Here is a 22799-nt window from a genome sequence, read left to right on the forward strand (position 1 = left end):
GTGTGTGTGTGTGTGTGTGTGTGTGTGTGTATATATATATATATAAACAGGCAGAGGAAGGGGCCAAAGGGAAACCCAACTCCCACTTTAGCTCAATACTACAATTTCCTCTGTAATTAGTCATGTTTCTCATACACCTCCAGCTGTGCCTTAATAAAAGAATGTGTGTGGAAATATAATTAGCATGTTAGCATAATGCACATAATAAAGAAGCACTTGTAGTTGTCTTGATCTCAACATCAAAGAGCATGTTGGTTCCTTCGCAGGGCATTAGTATCATACAAATCTTATTACTCTGGGTATTGAATTACTGGATTTTAGTGGATACTTGGAACAAGCACAAAGGAATGTCTCGACAGTGCTCTGGCCTTCCAGTGAAAAATGGCCACTACAAAAAGGCAGACGCGAGAAGACGGTGAAACAACATAGTGATAATGTGTGGTCGTCTGCTCCTCTGGACACATAAGGAGGAATTTAGTTTTTCTAGCTTCATGGCCCCCAAGCTGCGGTGACACAAACCTGCCCAGTGCAGACAGTCCCTTGACCTCAATATCTAAAATAGCATCCAGTCCATTACTGTGCCTGTGTCCTCTCACTAAGCTCTAAGACTCCACGGGGTGAAGTGCAACATCAAGTTCTCATGTAGAAAGTCCTGTGAACATCAGTAGTCTGAACACAGCAGCAAAAGCAGCAGCGGCAGCGAGCAGCAGCAATCCAGCCTAATCCAAATGAATCCGGGTCTCCCAGGTTTGTTCATCCTGGTTGGAGGGTGATGACTGCTCTGTTCTGCTGGGGTGCTTATCTGCTGTCAGTGGTCGGTGGCTGTACAGGCCTCTGCTATCAGGGCTCAGCCTGCTTGGGGATTGGAGGGCCCATGGAAAGTAAACATAGAACCTGTCCTTTGCTTATCTATCCCAGGAGAGAGAGTGTGTGTATTATGTGTGTGTGCATGTGTGTCTGTGCGAGGGAGAGAGAGAGAGCGCGATGCACGGAGAGAGAGGAGCTTGTTTCCATGGCAACCTCCTCCTTTAACCCCCCCACACACCCCTCCCCTCTAGAGGAGAACCCTGGTGGTCTTTGTGTAATGCGATTCCACTAGAATGCACTGTGGATTAGAGCTGCACTGCCTTCGGGCCCTAAGCAGGGCAACAGTGAAGACATTATTACCCAGATCAAATGCTGTAATCACTAGGCACTGGGGGCTTTCACATCCATTGCAGATAAAACCTAGGACTGGCAATACTCAGGTGATTAGGGGATTATTATTCTGCATTTCAGCACGGTGCCAGTCCCTCGCTGTTGGAAAAAAAGAAAAACCCTGATTTTGTGTGTGATGGATGGGGGAGGGCGGAAAACAGAATACCAGCCAAAAGAACCAGCCAGAATTCTGGTGGACTGTGATCAATGCCTGGCAACTGAAACTAAAGAGAAAAACAAAAAAACATTCACACTGTGGTTTGCATGTGCAAGCTCACATATTGGCATTACAGAGCCCCCTTGGTTTTCTGTAGGGTCTTTGAGTCTTGGCTCCAACAAACCAAGCAGAAGTAGAAAGTTGGACTATGTTCTTATGTTTAGAGCTGCTGTAAAACACTTAAGCCATTCTAGTGTTTTAAGTCTGCACTGTAGCCCTCTAAATAGAACAGGGCAGCATGGGCTTTTGCATGACAACCTGCTGAAAGCCTGCTATTGAGAGGTAGATCAGCAAACAGCGAGACAATGACCCTCTCGGTGTCCAGCAATAGGCACTCAGGAGGTACAACCTTTCATCTGCAGATATTCCACTGTTTGATTAAGTGAGGAAGAAAATTCTACTTGAGCAAGGAGCTTAAGCTACAAATGCACACAGGAAGTACACACTTCAGCGATGTGGGAAAAGAAAGACTATAGCCTTTAACAAATGAGCCCGTGAGAGCAGAGCATGGCGGCTGGCTCCATGCTGAAAGCATCCGGCCCTGCTTTTATAATCTAACAATAACATCTCTGAAGAGGCAGCCATATGAAGGGCTCACAGCTTCATGCACAGAGTCCTAGAAGAGCCTTGCTCTGGAGTGGAAGGACTGGGCCATTCACCTCATCCTGCCCGAAAGTACTCAACTACCAAAAGACCACTCAAGAGAACTCAAGAGCTATGTTTGCGTCATATTTCTGAAGTGGCACTGCATAAAAACTCTCCCTTATTGTATCACTCTGAAACAACTGTGCAGTTTCTGTGCTGTCATCACACATGCATGGACACAACCCCCCAAAAAATGGTAACTGACAGCAACCACAGTTGGTTATAGTACACTATGACTTTGAAAGCTGCACCAAGTTCATCCCTCAAATATTAATGCAAGCTTGGTAATTTTCTGAGTCAAAGCCGTTGTCAGAGGTCCTTAGCAGCCTCTCTAACAGCACCCAGAATGTCTTCTTCCCATGTCTGCGGTTCTCCTGAGACAGTTGTCAGCTCCCATCTGGATGCATTTACAGCCATTTACTGATGTACCTCCATTTACTGTCAAGGAGAGCCTGGGAGATGCAAGTATGTGCTATAGATGGAGACTACAGCAAGGCAGAGCCCTTACTAGCACCGCGCAGTGCACTTTGAGGACACGTTTCTGGTTTACAGTAGAGCCAAGAGACATTCAGCATGTCAATACAAGCAGTGTTATTTCCCCCAGACGCTGATGCAGTCAACACACGGCAGCCGAGCTTTAGCTGGTTTACACTCCCTGTCCCAGTGCTGACTGCAGCGCAAAAACAAATATTAATCTATGTCTATAAATCTAAATCTGCCGTACTTAATGGAATCTGCCTACCAGCACTTCTAAAGCTCACTAATTAACACATTATACCTTGATTGTTTAATCCAAAAACCAAAGTAACAAACTCTGCTGTTTTCAAACTTCCCACGAAGCTAAGCTAAGCTAACTGGATGCTGGCTGTAGCCTCATATTTACCATACAAGATTAGTATCAATCTTCTTATCGGACACTCTGCAAGAAAATGAAGAAGCGCATTTCCCAAAATTTCAAATTATATCTTTAAAACCTGCAACAGCAGCAAGGCACCAGCACTATAGAAATTCAGTCAGGATGATTTTTATATAAAAACAGTTTATTGAATTATCAACAACTGCCAACTGTACAATCCTTGGGGATGATGAAACGTGTATGCTACACAGTCTAATGTGTGTTTATGCAGACCATTCCTGCCTATGGAGAAGGTTGTAGTCGGATATTATGAAATACTGAAGAAAGCAAACAGAGCATACCCAAAATGTCAAATGTGGTAATGGCTTTGCCTGCCCACTTTATGAGTTACCAAGTCTTGCAAATCATTCACGGAGAGTCAAATGAGAGAGGCAATAATTAACTCTTAGACTGAGGACCAAACTTTGGTGACTGGAGAAATGAAGATTCATACAATAGTCGGGTCAACTCAAGTCACAGCTGCTTCTCCATAAAGCCCACCAGTCCTCCAGTTGATAGTTATCCATTTTAATGTCAATAAAAGTAGCCAGTGTTCAGTGATGGGTCTTCATTTCAAAGTTGAATTTCTGGTGACCAGGTCCAAAGCGGTAGAAGTAACTGGTAACCATGATTTTCTCCTTCTTCCTGTCTGAAAAAAGGCCTTTCCAGAATTCTCCACTGCTAAAATCCATGGGACAAACGTCTGTGTTACAGTAAACAGCGAAGAAAAAAAAAAAAAATGCCTTTGTCAGGGAGAAAAAAAATCCAAATTAGATTTCCGAAAAGGTCAATCTGGACAACGAACATGGAAAAAAAGCAGAGGAGGGAAAAAACTGAAATAGAATATCCTCTTACAAAGTCCTAATCTAATTTCCATCCCCAGAGGGGACAGAAAATCACGGAGAGAACAAGAAAGAACCATCACAAGCGTAACTGGACACCAAAATATAAATCTATAAAAGGCCTTTTATTACTCCATTATGTACACTTTTCACAGGACATCCAAGGAGAAGCTCCAGAGCGAAGCGCCGCTTCTAGTTGTGTCATGGAGCTTTATCTCCACATTAAAAAGGACGAATAAAAAAGAAATATCCAACAAACAGAAAAACAGCAAGATATTATTTTCTTCTTAGTGCCTTGGGGAACTGCACTTGCTGTACAAGTGTTAGTTGTATGAGTGAGGAAGGGCAGAGCCGAAGGTCACAGCATCCAGGGCCACAACAGCACCAACGTCCACTTCAGTCTGGCACTGCCAAACTTCCTGCCCATCCACCCCGGGGCTGCAGGCAACATCCATGCTGTCTGTGTGAGGGAAGGTAGATGGAGGAAGAGTCTACAGTTCCTGAGCACGAGCATGCTCCGATCCAAAGCAGTCTGTTCTAGTAGATCACTTCATATACAGTGGCCTTCTTGTCACCAGAGCCAGTCACGATGTACTTGTCGTCTGTCGAGATGTCACAGCTCAGGACAGACGAGGATTCCTTGGACTGAAGAAGACAAAAACATTTTAGTCTTGGAGGTGGTTAACATTTTAACTCCATTTGAAGTTAAGTGGAGAAGATTAGCTGACTACGGGGCAAGATTAGATTGCAATGACATCAAGTTCTGGCCTGATGCCCCTCAAAAAGACTTCTCTGTCAGGTCAATAATTCAGGTTCAGTTTTCACTGATAGGAGAGTCCTGTCAGACAGCGGTCGTTGTGCCCTTCCTCTCAGAGACAACTGTGCATGCTTTTGGACTAGCTGCAGACAGGGTGTATTGATCTGCATACCTGGAATATGCTGGCGCCATAAGGAGTCCTCCAAGCATTCAACAGATTGTCCTTCCCAGTGCTTACGAACCATTTACCTACAAAGAAACGGTACAGCAATCAGGCCTCCTTGGACTAAAAAATGGTGGAAAATACCCACAAATGAAGAGTTATAAAGTCTGTAACCTTGAAAACACAGTGAGCACTCAGTGTATAAAAAGGGCAATGTAATGTTAGCACAAAATAAAAACAGGACAGGCTACGGTGCCTTTGCAGTAAAGAACAGTCAACATTATCTCCCCCTCATTTTACGGGTCTGAGTACATACCACAGTAGGCGAACTTGAGGGAGAGGACACAGCTCTCGTGCAGGTGGAGCTGATACTTGTCAGGCTTTGAGTGGTGGAGCACCTCCACATTGCTGCTTTCCATGCCCACAGCGAGCCACTCTCCAGTTGGACAGTAGCCCAAGGAGAAGATCTGGAAACAGGACAGAACAGTAATTACTGATAGTTCTGGGGCTAAAAGTAACCAGTCTTCCATAGTACGTCTGTGGATGTGTGCGTATTTTATCCATGTCTTCTAAGCTACAGGGCTGTACCTGTGAAGTGAAGTCGTGCTGCTGGAGCTGTCGACCCTCCCTCAGATCCCAGGAGCGAACAGTGTTGTCAAGACCGCCTGTCCACAGCTTAGTGCCATCATGGGATATGTCAATACAGCTAGCACCATCTGTGTGACCCTGGAACTGCCTACAATCAAAGTCAGAAGGCATACAAACATTTATTGACTTTCCCTTTTGAAATTACTCACACAACAGCAATCCTGCTGTGTGGCCAAAGCCCACACAGTGTGAATAAGTGTTTCCTTCCAACCTAACGAGAGTCTGGTTGTGCAGGTCCCAAACGGCAATGTTTCCATCACTGCAGCAGGAGAAGCAGACTTTGGCATCGGGGCTGATGGCCAAGGCATAGCACGCCGGGGCTGAGGAGGTGAGTTCAGCCTTGATCCGCGGTGTCTGAGAGGCCAGATCCCAGATGGTCAATGTGCTGGCCTCACCTCCAACAATCAATGTGCGGCCATCAGGCAGCAGCTTACAGGAGCGGATGTAGTTATCCCTGTTCTGTTGCACAGAGGACAAAGCAAATCAATACATGTTCAGGGCAGTGGAGCTACAAAGAGATTTAGGAACAAGTCGGTCTTCTGTCATAATAAACCAATCTAAGAGTTTTCTCAAACCTAGGCTGTTACATTTTGAACAGAGTGGACATGTTTTTAGCTTGTTGCACATTTATTCAGTGTTCACATTTCAAGCCAACTATAATAAATATGAATGTCACGTGATGTTTATATTTTCTTCCTTGGTTATTGCCAAAAGTACTATCCTTTATTTTACAAAAACACTGAGTAAAAGCTTCAGCTGCATTTGTGTACCAGTGCATTTGCTGTAAAACTGTCGGTGGGATGTGTGCCTGTTGTGGTCTTCATGTATAACAAAGAATTATCCCAGTGTTGATGGAATGAGGTTTTGTATAAACAGTTCATTACCTTTCAAAACAGCTTAACAAAAAGAATTAGGTGTAAAGAAGTTGTTGATGAGTAAAAAGTGAATCAGCAGTTGTCCTCACCAGACAGTCCAGTTGGGACACAGGGCTCTTGCTGCCAGGTTGGCTGATGTCCCAGATTTTGACACAGCCTTTGCCACCAGTGTAGACATGACGTGTGGGGTTGCTAATGGTAACAGCGCACACCACCTCACCGTGGCTCAGTGTGTTGATCTGACGGGCGTGGCGGGGAATACCGGGGCCTATCAGGGCGTCGGGCGGGAAGGGCACGGGCTGCATCTGACCATCTGCACTGACGTGAAAAGAATAAGCCCTGATGGAAAAGACAGACTCGAGTTACTGTTTCATAACATTTAGAAAAATGTATGACTAAAAAACATTTTGTAAGACACTTACGGTTTGCCACCAGAAATGGATGTGAGGCTGGCTGGAAGGCCTGGAGCTCTCATGTGGGTGTGAGGATCAAAGCCCTGAAAAAAAAAGATAGAGACCTTTGACTAAGAGATCTGTTTCTGACCGGTGATCACAGTCAAATCCACAAGGTGTTATTCTGAGAGGAATAGTTTGACATTTTGGTAAATAGCTCCAGCTCCATAGCACTAAATGCCAAGTTATTCTTTTAACTAAGTGGAACGCTTTTTAGGTTTCCCCAAATACAGGCAAAAAAAGGCAAGAAAGAGTTACCATAGGGGAGCGTCCATAGGCTGCAGCTGCTGCAGCGCTCATCTGAGGAGAGATGTGCAGACCAGCATACACACCAGGACTAGTCAGGCCTCCATTCATTTCATGGTGGCCCATCATGGCAAAGGGGGTCGGGTAGGAGCCTGCGATGGACAGAGGGGTACGCAAAGCTGGGGCTGCTGTGGAGAAAGACATCAGAAGGATATTGGTATGCAACATAACAGTACATTGGGGGAGGATGGAAATAGATTAGCTCAGTTGCTAGAGAGGAAAGACAGCGGTACCAACCGAGAGCCTCCATGCCTGGTGGTTTGCCCAGGATGGGTCTGAGCCCGGGAGTGGAGCTGGTGCCAGGGGTAGGGGCATCGCTGCGGGGGGTGGGGGTGTTGGACTTGAGGCCAGGCGTAGAGGATTTGTCATTCTGTCGAGGGAACGAGAGAGCAAGCACATTCACAATCCCGGAAACCAGGCACTGTGCAGACTGACAATTTGAGAGCAAACTGAACTTAATCCAATCTAATTCTGACAACCCTCATAGTCCTGCAGAGCCATAAACTGCTATTTATTCTAAAACCTATTATGGCCACAATGGAGATGGGGCCGTTTTTATCCCCTTACTGCTTTGGCTTTAATCTTTTAGTGAGGCAGAGGGGGAAAAAAATCCTGGAATAGTTAAATACATTGAGCTATTAACAGAGAAGACCTGACTGATCCTGATGCGGGACAATATTATCCCTGACGTTTAGTCATGCACTTAAAGCACCGACAGCCATTCCTAATCCACTGCAGAAAACGTCCTAGATTTATTTGCACATATCCCTTTGCTCTCACTGCAATTCTCATTTAAACCCTTTCTGTCCTAGTTTGTTCGTAACTCTTGGTGTCTTACATGACTGAGCTCCTTGGCCTTAGAGGATGGGGTGCTCCCAGAGGATGCTACTGATGCCGGGCTGTTGGGCGTGTCCTTCTTTGGAGGGCGGGGCTTATCTATGCCATTTTCGGGTGGTGAGTGTGCTGGGCTGGCCCGTGGAGTGGCAGGGTCCTGGAGAAGCCCAGCAATAGATTTTGACGTTAATGTAATAGCCTCATCTCGGCACATGTCAATATGCCATTTACTACTACATGCTGCACTGCTCACCTCATTAGACACATCTACCACCAGGTCATCACTTTTCTCTCCATCACTGTCCTGTAAAGATAATTGGCAAATTAGTCAGCCTAACAACTGTTTTTGTCAATGAAACCTTTAAAATACATCTCTGACCACAGGAAGGCCTAAGGAAGACATTTTGGGAAATACACCTTTTTGCCTTCTTGTCAAGAGTTCGATGAGCCTAAACAAGGACAAGCAACTCTTGCTGTCCAGGTGCTGTTTTTTCTTTTTACCTTCGGACAGAGCCAGGGTAGCGTTTCCCCCAGCTTCCTATCTGGTTGCAGCTTTTCATACTTGATGGACAGACATGAAAGAATATGGACCTTCTTATCTTACTCTTGGCAAAAAAAAGTGTATGCGTGTATTTCCCAAAATGTCGAACAGTTCCTTTAATGACTTACATATCTGCTCATACTGTCTTTCTCCTCCACTTTGCGTTTCTTAGAGTCCAAACTGTAGTCAGAGGAGCTGCGGTGCTTCTCACTGGCTGTGCGTAAGCTTTCTGATGGTGATATAGAGTTATTCTGCAAAGAGAAAGCCAAACATACTTTATTACCGTTTTGTCCTCCATCGTAAAAGGCAGCAGTGAGTCATTCATCAGTTACAAATTCAGAGCGAACACACTGTGCCAATCCAAACACTAAAAATGCCTCATTCACACAACCATGGATGCTGCGGACTCTTAAAATGCAGCTGTAGGCCAGCTCCAAGCAGTACCCTGACACCAGCCAAGCCCAATCTCACACACAAGCCTGTCCCTGGCCAAACAACAGAATGGGCCGTTATCTGAACTGAAAGGAGGAGGGCTTGTTTTCTGAGCTGGGCTCCCTCCTCCTCATAACTGGACAACAAACAGCCTCACAGGGACATGAGCAGTGTGTTGTGGCTGAACAGAGGGCCTTTTCTCTGGAGTCAGTCAGGCTAAGCGCGAGAGAGAGGGAGCGAGAGAGAGAGAGCGAAAAACTGTATGTTGTGGGCATTGATTGCCGCAGCGCGCTTGGGCACCATGTCAACTCAGGCTTTGAGCTCCGATAAAGAAAGAGAATCTGTATCCTGCCAGTGGGCACGGCAGCGTGGGACTGACTGGTGCTTCTTCATGGAGCCTGCCTGCCCACACAAGCTGGGACAGCTCACTCCAAACACCAACAGAATGGGAGGAACTAGGCAGGTGTCCAGCGGCTTTCACACGAGTTTGCCATTTGCCTGTCAACTGCCAAGTTTTCCTGATTCCCTCTGTCCGTTCTTCTGAAGACCAAAGCAACAACATGGACTAAGTCAGTGGCAGCTCAGAGAAGTGAACAATGGCCGATGGACTAGCAGTCTGGGCAAAGGGCCACTGTCTGCATAATGGCTGACCTTTAAAGAGATGCTTAGCGTGACTCATTAACCAAAGTCACCACTCTGCTATCAGATGACCTGGGACAAGAGCACAGAAACAAAACAGGCCTGCTAATCGCCCCAGGAGTTCCATTTCTTCAGACATGACTGCACCCATTCAGCTGGCCCAGCCTGCAGAAACACAATCTCACAGGCCCATCACAAGCCATCAGAGATCGCAGTCATTCAAATAAAACGCTTTAGCAGGTCCAGCCAGACGGGGTGGAGAAAAAGAAAACAAAACAATTCTCCATTTGTGTTCATAAATATTCATCACATGCCAAGGAAGAGAAAGAGAAAGCTGGTAAACAAGGGAGACAGTAGAGGGGATCAAATAAATCCTTTAAGAAGGGGAAGTCCAAGTCTTTCTTTAATTGTGATGAAATTACAAGGCTTCTAATCTCTCCAGCATGATACCAGTCATTTCCCTTATGGATTAGAAGCACAGGACTTATATTCCAAACCTCATTTCCAATAAATCATTTTATCGAAAGCAGATTACAACAGTGCATGAAATCAGCGGTAGCGTGCTGTCAGCAGCAATTTTTACATGACATTTTCAGTGAATATGAAAATGTGACATAATTAAACCTACAAGCCCTGCAACAAAAATAGTTGTGAGTTTGGACACTCACCGTGTTCTCTGTATCGCAGACGTCACAATGGCGGGCAAGGTGATGATGAAAGCAAGTGGAGCAAAGAGAAAAACAAGTCAGTTAGCATATCATAACAGATGCTTCTGGCTAAACGTGTGAGAATCAAATGCAGGGCACAAGGCCCCTCTTATCACCGTGTGTTGGAGCTGTTGAATAGCTTATGCAGTCATGGGCTGGGAATGTACCAGCTCATTACCCCGACAGAATGTGAACAGACAGGATGTGCTCCTCACCTAAGGGCCCTACGATTCTGCCCTAGAGAGTGAGAAGCACTCTGCACTAAATTGTTTTTTCCCTGTTTAACATCTATGCAATAATGTTAGAATTAATATACATTTACAGTTATCCTGAATAAACTGGTTAAGCATCTAATGCTTCAATGGATATTGGTGTGCCTGAGCTAACTTCTCACCTCTGTGTTCGAGGTCATGGTGATTCTTCTCGTCCTTCACTGGAAGGTGGGCTTGGCTGCCCAGGGCACCTAATGCCAGCAAGCCTGATCCGGAGCCCGTCACAGGGGGGATGCCAGGCGGCTGCAGGCCTGAGGGGTGAGGTGGCAGCTGGACCGGAGGCCCGTGAGCAGCATGGGAGAGGTGCTGTGCCTGGAGCTGCTGCTGCTGCAAATGGACAGGGAGACAGACAGACAGACACAGAGTGGGTCAGAGGGAAAAAGCAAAGAGACAGCTCACACTAAACATGAGTCTGATCAGTTAAATCCCAGATGATATTAGCACATTCACACATCTATTACGGTCAGGATCAGACAGCAATCCACCCTCAGTGCTATTTCCAGACCAGGCCAGGGTGGCATAAGCCCCTGATCTGTGCTGAGGAGAGTAGAAGTTATGACTAACGATCAACTGCTCAACACGTCTAATGCATGAGACGCGCAGCACAGCACACAATCACATAGCGTTAGTGTTTTTTTTCATTCTACATTAACAACAAACAGCAAAGCAAAGTTTGATTCAACCACGATTTAACATAGAGGAAAACATTTTACTTCAGGTTAACTAGCAGATTTCATAATGCAGCACCACAACACTCCTATGCCATCAGTGAGTTGAGCAATCCTCTTAAGGAACGTGAAGCTGTGTAGGAATCTGTCAGCCTGTGGGCTAAACAACTACCTGCTTTTTAAACACTTCAAAAACACAACCAGCGTCTATTTACTCCTCTCATATTCATGTTCCTGGATTAACAGAACATGAATCATTTGCACACCCAAACTTTAAGAGACAGAGGGAACACTAAGTGCCAGAAGCTGGCACTCCTTCCCTCTCACTCTGAGTGTTTGAGTGTGCGTGTGTGTACGTCTGGAAGGCTGCTGCGGGAGCGAGGACCAGGGGTCCCATGCTGGCACTCAGTCAACCCTCCAATATTCTGCATCAATATTTGAAAGGCACAGGGAAATGGATGGGAGTTAAAAGGCACTCAGCATGGAAGTAAGCAGTTTAAAGCAAGGTTAAATAATACTTAGCTGAGACACCAATAAAAACATCAGCAATTTATTACCCGTCTACGAGCCAGCTGAATAATTCAACTGCTGTTACAACATGCGCTGCCTCTCTTTTACAAGGCAGACTTCAATCAGTGACCATTTATGGCAATTTCAGGAATATCAGGCACTTTGTGATGGCTTGGGGAGGTGCCACAACATATTGAATAATGTGGTGGAACCATGTAACTTGTAGTTAAAATACATTAACTCATTAGGAACTTGATTTCAAATTCCTACTTAGATATCCGGAGATATCCAGTCACGGATCTTATAAATAGCACACACTGCTAAAACATGTCCTAAAAAATCATATCTGGAGGGTCTTTTTGATTGCTTATTGCCCTCTACCGTATCTGCCCTGAAGGAGGAGAAGAACAGATTGAAAAATAGTGAGGTTTTTAAACTTGCAACCTTGTCCTTTGCCCCATAGGGCAGATGTCAATCCAATTACAAGATGTACCCCGGACACAGAGAGATAGAAAGCTAGAGAAAGTGAGCGAGCAAGTGTGTTATAATATTGTGTCCATAAGGGAAATTAAGGAGCCAGTTCATTGGCAGGGGAGAGCCATCCTTGCTCATTGTGTTTAATGAGGCACTGATGGGTAATATGCATGGTTGATCAGCAAGAGCCCTCATTAGAGGCCCATAAATGAAGACAATAATAAATAAAGAAAGGAGTCTGGCCTATTTCCTCTAATTTAATATTCCAAGATAAAGACCTACTCTTTGCCCCTTTTTTCTCAGACTGAGTGTAGCTACAAAAACCAAAAAAAAAAAAAACCCAAAACACACACAGACAGGCAAAACTGAGCAAATGTACTATAGTAGTCTCTAGTGTACTAACGGGACTAACTATAGTAGAAACGCATAGCACTTGGGCAGATAAAGTGCCATGCAACATGCACAAGCCCTTCAAGCCCAGATGTGTGCACACACCAAGTGCATTAATAACAGCATGAAACATACAGATATTTATGGATGCCACTGACCATGAGAGCAGGGTAGGCAGCTTGCTGCTGCTGAAAAGGAGGACAGAAAATGGTCAGGGCTTCAGCTGCTCTAGATGTCCACTCTCCATTTCTACATACTGATAGTGTTACAGACACAAGAAATCTTTTACTTTAACATCCGTTTTGCCATTGTGTGGGTTAATCCAGGTGGCCACTCACTGGGAGAACGTGAATCTGAACCACGACTGTGGCCAACTTCAATATTTTGTGTGTTTTCTAATCAAACAGGAAGCACCACCTGTCAGGTTCATCTCCACGCAAGCAACTGCCCTAGTTGCATCCTATTAATTGCCCTCAGCCCCATCAATAAGGCATGCAGCTGGCTCCTGGATGCTGCCTGTCTGCTTGGCACACTCTTTCACCCCACCTTGCTTTACAATATGCATGAGGATTTTTGGCATGCCTACAGAGCTTCTCCTCAATGAATAACTAATGGAAAGGTATTCGTAAAACATACAGTAGCTACATTTCCACCTCCTCTGACATGAGCGACCGGCATGACTTGGGTGGAGGCCTGACTGTTTCATAAAACAGGCCAGTGCCAAATAGGACCATACACTAAAATCTTGAATGGGCTCATCCAGTGTTTTATATAATGTAGATTTTTTTAATGCTACTCATTTTAAATTATAGCCAGAGACCAACAAAGGCCTACAGTGAAAGGATCACAGCTACAAATTCAAAAGTAGAGCAGAATTCCAATATTACACTTCTCCAAATGTAAAAACATCACATACACAGGAACAAGCCACAAATCAAACCTGTTTCTCAATTGCTGCTTGTAGCTGCATTGAATTGATTAAAGTGTATTAAAGCATCTGCTTCAGTCCACCAGATAAAAAACAAACAGCTCTCCATCACCTACTAAGACACCTAGTCAGACAAATTCTGGGGAGCAATTATCCTGGAACAAAAGGTCACCATGGGGGCATTAATTGAATTCCAATATGTGCCTCCAGTCATCAAGTCAGCCTTTTGGGCCAGCCTCTTATGCATGCTAAAGACTCTGAAAGATTCAGCTGTAGTAATAAGATCACTGATAGCCTGAGCTTTGGATCGAGGGTGACACCAATCACTTGTGTTTTAGGAGGGCAGGATGAGTGCAGCTGATCAATGAGGAGCAGATGGTGTTTTAAAGCAGTGATGAACACCACACATTACTGCTCAGTGCTGTGGTGAGCAAAGAGAGCTGCGCTGCAGAACTGTGAAGGCTAACTGCTGTCTCTACTGTCTCAGCTAGCTTGCAGTGCTTGCTGTGCTCAGCTCACCCTCAGCCTTTTAATTCCCACAGCTATCCAGGTCAGCAGTGAGGGATGAGGCTCCTCGTTAAAACCTTAGCCAATTAAAGCAATACAGACTGCAAAGGGGATCTCAAGAGCTCTCAGGTTCGCATTTATAAACACACAACAAGGCAGTGAAGATGCCACAGAGACCAAAGCTGGAGCAACAGAACATCTCTTGAGAGCTACACTTGTTGTGTATCTAGTTTAAATACATTGGTGAAGAATATAAAGCTAACTTAAAATAAATGAACACAATCATACACACATGTATATATTAATATTAACACATGATTGAGGAGACAAATCTGCACTGTGATTGATGTATTACATTCTATTTACTTAACAGTTTAGCCAACTTGGTGCATGAAGAAAACATGGAAAAAGTCTATATATATAGTCAGTGATCATCTCACGTGCAGGTTTGTCCCTAGTCAAGTTCAAATAAAAGAATAAAAGGGGGTATACACACGGTGAGAGGCAGATTGGGAAGTCCACGTACCCCGATGATAGCATTCAGCTCAGTCATAGTCACCTGCTTAGCCCGCTCCACTGCCTGAGCAACCTGCTGTTGGTGCTGTGGGAAGACATTCACAAAAGATGATTGGGGCACGCCAACATCCATCACACGTCCACATTTACTTATCTGTGAATTTCACACTTAATTTTCATAGTGCTGCTGCAATTTTAAAAGTGAGGGCAGATGCCGCACACAATTGCTTAACCTGAAAATGTTTTGAAGTAGTATCTTTAGCACTAAAATAAAGTCACTTATTGTTGCCAGCATTCTAAATTATGACACTGTTTGAGAGCCACATTCAAAACTCACCTCTTGTGACAGGAAAGGCATAATTTGAGCTAGGATTGCGTTGAGCCGTTTGGCAATCTCCGTCTGGAAAAACAAAAGGGGAGCAAAATGAGATGGTAAAGTATGAAACAGTGACTTCATATAACCCCGCCTTTAATGTTTACACCGATTAAGTCAATTACTGCGGCAATCAGAACTGCTTGACTCAACATCCTCTAAACAGCGTGATATTGACATTTGAAATATTTAAAACATTAGGAGAGCCCAGGGGGATGGAGCACAGCTGTGCTGAGAGTGCACTCCATGCTAAACGGATATGAGCAGGCAGAGTGCTGCTGTGTTGAGAGGATCCTCTTCTCACCCTGCCCTCCTTCCCCTCATCTGCAACTGCGGTGTCCTGCAGTTAACCTCAGAGTTACACCACACAACCACACCCCAGGAAGTCCTGGGGCCACTAACCAGACTGCACTGTTTACTTACATGTGACAGTGCAGGCAATTTACATTAAGGGCTATAACTGCAGTTTGAGCAAAGTTTACAAACCATAATGGCCTCGAGGGTAACACACCTCATGATCAATACCATTAGAAGACAGCTACCAGCCTGTAAACATAAAGAGTACAGTGTGTGAGAGCCCTGCTTTTCCAAGATAGAAGCTGGGGCCATTTCTCACTGCAATCAGCTGCCCAGCCCACCACCCTCCCAACCTCCCATCCATCCACAGCGCCCTGCCTCCATTCTTCTGCTTGTCTACCAACTGCCATGGCAACAGCTGCAGCCCTATCTTGCTGGGATCATTATGCAAATGGCACCTCTGCTTGACCGTAACAGGCTTTAAAATCATATTACGTGCTTGGAGGCAGGTCATTAAATTGAATTTTCAGCCTGTCGATCACATGAACGCAGCAAATGAATGGCGGATAAAAAGAGCAATGGGAGATGGGATACACCCCCTCCCCTGTAAAAACAATGCACAGCCAGCTTGTTCTGCCTCCTTCTTCTTCCAGGGATGGGAGATGAGACTCTCAGGTTCAAGCTCTGCGCTGGGAGCAGAAAAATAACATTGCCAAAGCTACATCATCTATGGAATTTATGAGCTGCAGTTCAACCCAAGGCCACTGCGGAACACAAACACATCACAGGGATTTTCTCCGATTTTTCATTTGGAGCAGCACACACAATGTACTTTGCAGACCGCCAGCTTATTTATTACACATGGCAGAAATGCCAGGCAGTTTTGGCAGCCAGACATATTACCTCTGAGCAGAGCCAGAGAGATTGGAGAGTAATGTCCAACAGAACGAGACCTGCTGACCCAAGCTGCAACATGGATAGCCACTTAGCCGAGCAAGCCAGCAGGACAAATAACAAGCTGAAGATGAAATATCGGATGAAGCAAAGTAAAGCCTGGGATCAGAGGCAATAATGTGAAACAAATATATGGTAGCATGTGTTACACAAAGTACAATAGTCCATAAGATAACACTGATTATGACTTGATTACTGTCTGCTGACAAGAAAGACACGGCACTCCAGTCTCCAGTGACATGCAATAAATGTGACCTACAACCAATAAAGCAATGAAAGGGTTAAATAAAGGTTTTATGAGCATTAGTATTAATACAATGTAGTAAGTGCTCTAGCAAGAGCTCAAGAACACCCTCAGAAATGGTTGAAAAGCTACAGAGCCTGTATAATCCATGTTTGTTGAGATAAGCCATGTCAATAGCAGTCGAACATTTGACAGGATTTGTGAAAAGGCCTTGAGCGCACAGTCCATTCCTCTGTAGCTTAGTGTCATGGTGACAGCTGGCTGGGAGAGGTCAGGAGGTGGCTGATCCACTGTGCCCTAAACAACTGGCAGCCTCCACACACTCGCACAACACAACATGCAAATACATGGAAAAAATACAACAACTCAGCTCATCACTGCTGTCAAAATAGATACAGTGCAGTGCTGGGAGGATTTTTTTTTTGTTCTGCTGGCAGATAAAAATGGGGCTGTTGTCACTTTAAGTAGATGACAGCTTGGCCCTTGAGAGGCCAGCTTTGCGCTGCTGCTACACAATTACAGGTACTCGGACCTGTGTAGCACCACTTTAAGAGCACTCTCAGGCTGGCTTGTCAATGGTGTGCCGAAAGGTATTCGCCTGTTGCTATCAGCAGTGGGAAAATGGAGTCGAGACACTGATGAGTATTAAATACAGAGGGAAAATCACTGGTGGCTCTGGTCACATGATCCATATATAAACAATACTTGACTAGTCAGATTTAGAGGGCTTCCAGTGTGTCCAAGATTACAGCATCGCACATTTCCTGATTTTTCTACTTGGAAGAAAATTAGACTAGCGTTTCACTAGCAGCTCATCTACACCAGAAAATGATGGCTATTTCCACTAAACTGAGATGCTGCACAAAGCCCTAGATCATTAATGTGGAGCGAGTCCAGAGTACATTTCTAATTGGCATTTGAAGTTATCTGTATTGATCTGGGTAAGGCCGAAAGCCTGCCTGAATGGATGCACGAGTCTTTACTATAATTAACCATTTTGGCCACTGTAGTCAGTCAGGTGATTTTCTTGGGTAAAGAATGAGTGTGATCTTAAAACAATAAACTTATTCTAACAAGTTGAGCATAAAACCATATCCTTCATTATGCCATATTTTAAAACACAATAACTTTCTATTTTTATAAATGGACCTGACATCCAACAGTTCACACCCTGTAATTATTACACTCCAGTCCTGTCCAACATGACAGATTGAGGCTGTTTGAGCACTGAGCCACAGTTTCTCCAACCACTTTTCACTGCACGCTTCTTCTGTATGAATGCTGCAGACAGTCTGCTGGCTGACCAAGTTTGTTTTGGCCCAGTGTATGGCAGATAGTTTGCTACTTAGCAAATGATTCCCGCGGCCATGGGTCTCATGTCTGTGTTACGACGACAGGTAACAGCCAAATCTGATTGAGTCTCACTAACACCCAAGCCCCGAACCCCGTGCAGCTCTTGGAAAACAAGCACCAGATGATAGTAATTACTGGCTGACATCACGCGGTAGAAATTAGCCGTTTGTATCTACGTACTGTCACGGCTGATAGAGAGGGATCAGATAACAGTGCCACATCAGTCCATCTGTGCCGTGCCGGTGTGTGCATTCTGAAATCTGAATTATGTCCCTGCACCATAATGAAAAAGGCACAGTTAGAGGAATGGATTTCCTCACTATGGAATAAATCTCCTGGCAGGAAAATAATATGCCTATGTGCATCCAATAATCCATCCCAACCCTGCCTGTTAACCACTCCCCATCTTCACCTCCTCCCCTGCCTGGGCTGTAAGCTAGGGGAGCTGCATGGACGGGGGCCCACACTGTTTGCTCACAAACACAGCGTTCAGCAGGTTAGGGCCCCACTGATGAATTATTCAAGCGCTTCCATCAGCTCTGTTGAGGTTCCTGATAAAAGTCAGGCGCTAAAATGGATCAGTCGATTAACCTGTTTACACAGAGCTGGGCTGTTGCCCCTCCCCCGGCTCTATTCTCCAACGTGTCTCCGGCTCCCACCCCCCTCCTCTTTCCTCTGGTTGGCGATAAGTGCCTGACAGAAGCTATCAGAGCGGCTCGAGCCCTGACAGACATGTGGCAGTGTGACACACGGCCCAGACACTGATGGATCACCCTACCAGGCCAATCCGCCATGCCTCCAACTCGGTAATTAACCAGTCGCAAGAGAGGGGGCAGCCTGACTGGTTTAAGAACTGTATGCATGGGAATCTCAGGGTTACTCATTCATACAATCTTTATCTCTTCAAGCATCAGTGTGATTGATCTGTGGAGCAATACAAGATAGGATCTTTTGATAAAGATAAGGCCACAATAAGTGACTAGAGGACTTTGCCCCCCTCTTGTAATTACTGTTAATCTTAAAAAGAAATACTGACCCATCAGCAGTCCTCTCCCTTTAATCATTAAGTTAAAGGCCGAGCCTGCCAAAGTCTACCTTTAATCTTATCAGAAGGCAAAGAGACAAATCCAGGCTTTATCACCACTTACAACTTTCAAAAAACGGTCACATGAATTGTACAAGTGGCGGTGCAAGTTGCCAGTGATGTTGCCTTGTTTGTGTGCAGTAGATCCGCCTGTTTACAGCCTATTAACTGATGCTCAGCTCAGTTCACAGCCTACGAGTGGCTCCCCCTGGGTCTCACATCCCCTGACACGGTGGAAAACCACTGGGCTGGAAAATATGAGGAACATGATGGTACCTACCTGTTTGTGCATCTCTATGTTCAGCCCATAGGACATCTCATAATACTGAAATGAAAGGGAAAAAAAGAAAGTTATGCCAACATTTACTATATTACTATATACACAATTACTTTACAAGTCTGCTTACAACCATGATTTCACTGTAACAGACACACTGTTCATAGCCACAAATCAATACTTGAATTGATCACTATACTAATTACATCATATAATGTTTTTGAACATTATGCCTAAGACCTAATGTGGTAAACTAAGATCAGACAAAAATAGAGTTCTTTGAGCAGCTGACAGCCAATAGTCAATAAATGGACATTTTGTTGTTTATAGTGTGGGCACTGAGAAGAAAGGATCAGATTTATTGATCACCATCTTAAGCCCTCAGATCTCCAGGATGTCTATTTACTTAGCGTAACGCAATTGCTCAACACTCTTGATATTCCAAGCCAGGTCAGTCTGTCTGGCTGAAATGTAATCCGTGGAGCCCACAAGTGGCAGCCGGGGCAGAAATGGCTTTCCAGTCAGCGTCTATTTGATGAGGCCAATGCATTATTCAGTCCATTAGCTTCTTCGAAAATTACTCTCAAACAAGAGAGCCATTCTGTCTGAGATCAGAGCCCCACAGCCGTAGCGTAACCTGACACCCAGTGCTGGCTGTGGGATACTTCCCTACATGTTTACCTAACCTCCTCCCTGTCAGGCTGACATGTTGTTTTCCTGTGAAAAGAATGTTTAACTTAAGCCTGCATGTATTGGTTTAAGTCATCCCTGGTGTGTTTACTGGGACAACAGAGTACACTGCCGCAGAAGAACCGCCTGATTGCGTCATGTCTGAACTGAATTCCTGCGTCATAAGCACACCTATGTTTTTCTAGAGGGTTGCTGAAATAAAAGCTAATAATTTAGGTCTACACAGAAACTAAGGCCGACTTATATTAAAATGCACCATGGTCCTCGTCCTCCATTTTGTTTGCCGTGGTGCATTTTCCCACACACCGCTCTGGCCCTCCACCATCAGCTCACACCTAATTTATGGCCATGCATATGTCTGAGCGTGGAGTCTCCTTGGAGAATAATCAGATCAGCACACACAGAGGGCAATGCTGCAGTCGACCCTTGGAGATCCAGGGCGCGCTATAATGGAGCCTCAGCCCACTGCCGCCTGCCTGTCAGGAAGGGCTCCTCTGTAACAACCAGCTACATCAAACCCCCCTGGGGGCTTTCACAGGCCTGTACCTGACACTCAACCCGCCCTAACCACCACGCAGGTGATCACAATAGCCTGTCTCACTCCACCCCAGCTAGATCTTCGACAAGCCTTGCAATTTGGAACCATAATTGCTCTCTATTGTAACATAATCTTACCATGACATAGTGGCGCTGCATCTCCGTCTTCTCATTGGCCAGTTTGTCATACTCCACCTTAAGACTAAAATAGAAGACAAGGTGTCAATTTCGGACCTCTCTATCACTTCAATAACTCACTCACACTTAACCACTTGACAGCAGTGTCTTTTTTCATTCTTGCAGAAGTCAACAACCAAATATTAGTCTTAACCTTTGCTATTCAATACAGAGTAAATGTTGACACTGGTGACACACATTGTAATCATTACCTGTGATACTGGGCTTGCAGAAACTGAAATTCATCTTTAATCCTGTCACAAGACTCTGCTACGGTGAATTTGAAGCCAGGCTGGCCGGGCTGATGTGGAGCCTGGAAGAAAGGTTGTTAAAAAAAGAAAAGAAAAAAATCACATCAGTCCAGTCACAGAAGAAAGTTTTGCTCATCATTTCCTGCATTGTGTCCTATGCTGCTGAAGCAGAGCTGAATAGTTCTCACATTAGACTACTTTCAAGATAATATCTCCTCTGCAGCAGTAAGTAAGACATTACCACACCAAGGAGGTGGGTGTACTTCACACCTCCAGGAGCTAATAACACAACATGAATAGGCTTTCATGCTGAAAATGAAATCTAATTTTGAAAAATGAATTAAAACCACCACCTGTCCTCATAGTCTGCAGTCATATGTTATTGTATGGCTGAGTAAATATCTCCAGGCATGCAAACCATCTGCATCCATTTACCACTAAGTGCATAGCATAAACGCATTGTAATACAAGCATATAGACATTTGATGAGCTGCATTGAGGGTGGAAAACGCTTTGTAGGGCAGATTTCTGAGGGAATCAGCACAGTCAGGAGGACCATCAGTGTTGTCAGATAAATACGTGAGCTGTAGTAAGTGTGGAGGAGCGCTTCTTACCGGATGTCGGCCTTGTGGATACATCTTGAAATGTACCCTTTGTTTATCTCTCCAGTGTACAGGTCCTTGGGCAAAATGGTTGAAATGTGCTCACAGCCACACCAGTCTCAGCAGACAAGGGGTGGGGGGTAGGGGGAGGTCGCGAAAACCCTGTGTTGAAAAAAAAAAATGACGCGGTTTAATCTATAGACGGAGGGGAAAAAACAACACAGTAGAGCGCACGTTGTTTGCTAATAAGTAATCAGAGCACCAAACTAGTTCCAGGTATTGGAGGTAGTTAGAACCGTGTCAAAAAGCAGCAATAGTCCTGCGCTTCTGTCTTCTTGATGACCTTATTCGGTCAGTGGTCAGCGACAGACTCGATTTACAATAAAATATCTCAATTTACAGTTTACACCGGTGCAAACAGAGCGTAGTCCAAAGAAAGGTGCTACTTTTTTAGCGCAAAAATTCAAATGCTTGCAGCGGATTCGTTAGTTTGTGACTCTGATCTTGACTGATGTTCGTCAAACGAGCAAACCCCCGCTGTAGGACGTCTACAGGCAGGCCACAGCCGACAGCAGCTGGCTTCCACCTCCTGTTTCACCCCGCGGAAAGCGATGGAAACGGTGCGCTTTGGAGCGCACGCCCAAAAAATAATAATAATTAAAAAAAACTACCAAAGAAATCAGCAGCTCCAGTGGATACATACCCGTGCGTGCGTCCTAGCCGTCCGCCCGAGTTTTGCTCCTGGAGAAAAAAAACACAGAGTAGGCTGTAATTCATGCGTTTAATCCGTCCTAATGTGAGCGTGGTGGACGCAGATCTCGACAAGCATCCTCTCCCTCTCTCCGGAGCGCACCCAGCCAGACCGGGGGAGCAGTTGGGAGAAAATTTGGTGCGGTCGGGCTCGATTAAACTACTTTATTCTCAGCCGCGAACCTCCGAGGAATGTGCGCCTTTTGTGGCTGGTTAATCCCAAAAAGAAAAAAAAAATAAATACGCTTCCAAAATCTGTCTTCCGACTCGAAGAGGCTGGAGATTCTTTAAAAGCGTAACATGGTACTCTCCACAATCTCGCATTTCCCCCAGTTGTCCAGCTTACCCCGGTTGCCACACACAGGCAGCAGGGCTGAACTGCCGTGAAAGCGCCTATCTGTCCAATCGGATTACTCGGAAGGACCACGGCCACATCTGCCTATCGGAGAGCGACGGCCCCCACGTGGGGTGCAACCGTACATGACATCATCCCGCGGATCCACAAGGCATCATCCGTCCGTCCCACCGTGTGCAACAACAACAGCAGGCATTGATGTGCCGACGATCATACCCAAGTTTGACAGAGACAGCGCAAACCCCACATCCGCGCTTCATTACGGGGGTGTTTGCTTTTTTTTTTTTTTTTTCTTTGCAGCGCAAATAAAGTTGATGAATTTTTGGGTGAGACCACCACCAGCGGGACGGGGGGAAGGAAAGGAGGGAGGGAGGGAAGTGTGAGGTGCAACAAGCATTCTTGAATTTGCATCCCCATACAAGGAAAAGAGGGGAGACGGG

The 22799-nt window shown here is 45.2% G+C and overlaps 1 protein-coding gene across 1 annotated transcript; it reads right to left on the reverse strand.

Moving 5' to 3' along the window:
• Window positions 1-3081: 3081 nt before the first annotated feature.
• tle3a (TLE family member 3, transcriptional corepressor a) lies at window positions 3082-22446 on the reverse strand. The gene is made up of 21 exons (XM_070830083.1): window positions 21958-22446; window positions 21267-21416; window positions 20614-20714; window positions 20363-20426; window positions 19001-19045; window positions 14753-14815; window positions 14396-14500; window positions 10545-10749; window positions 10112-10119; window positions 8501-8623; window positions 8085-8135; window positions 7836-7988; window positions 7235-7367; window positions 6950-7125; window positions 6662-6735; window positions 6329-6578; window positions 5576-5823; window positions 5305-5452; window positions 5033-5183; window positions 4726-4802; window positions 3082-4441 (listed from the first exon to the last, which is right to left on the reverse strand). Exons 2-21 carry the CDS (start codon window positions 21288-21290, stop codon window positions 4334-4336), a joined length of 2307 nt encoding a protein of 768 aa, XP_070686184.1. The 5' UTR covers window positions 21291-21416; window positions 21958-22446; the 3' UTR covers window positions 3082-4333.
• Window positions 22447-22799: the final 353 nt, after the last annotated feature.

The sequence above is a fragment of the Pempheris klunzingeri genome, chromosome 5, assembly GCF_042242105.1.
Source record: "Pempheris klunzingeri isolate RE-2024b chromosome 5, fPemKlu1.hap1, whole genome shotgun sequence".
Taxonomy (NCBI): domain Eukaryota; kingdom Metazoa; phylum Chordata; class Actinopteri; order Acropomatiformes; family Pempheridae; genus Pempheris; species Pempheris klunzingeri.

Coding starts and splice junctions, on each gene's coding strand:
- tle3a (XM_070830083.1), bottom strand. CDS start 21,290: ATGTATCCACAAGGCCGACATCCG. Junction 20,427..20,613: donor CTGCAAGCCCAGTATCACAG/GTAATGATTACA, acceptor CTTCTATTTTAG/TCTTAAGGTGGAGTATGACA. Junction 4,803..5,032: donor CCTCAAGTTCGCCTACTGTG/GTATGTACTCAG, acceptor GTTTCTTTGTAG/GTAAATGGTTCGTAAGCACT.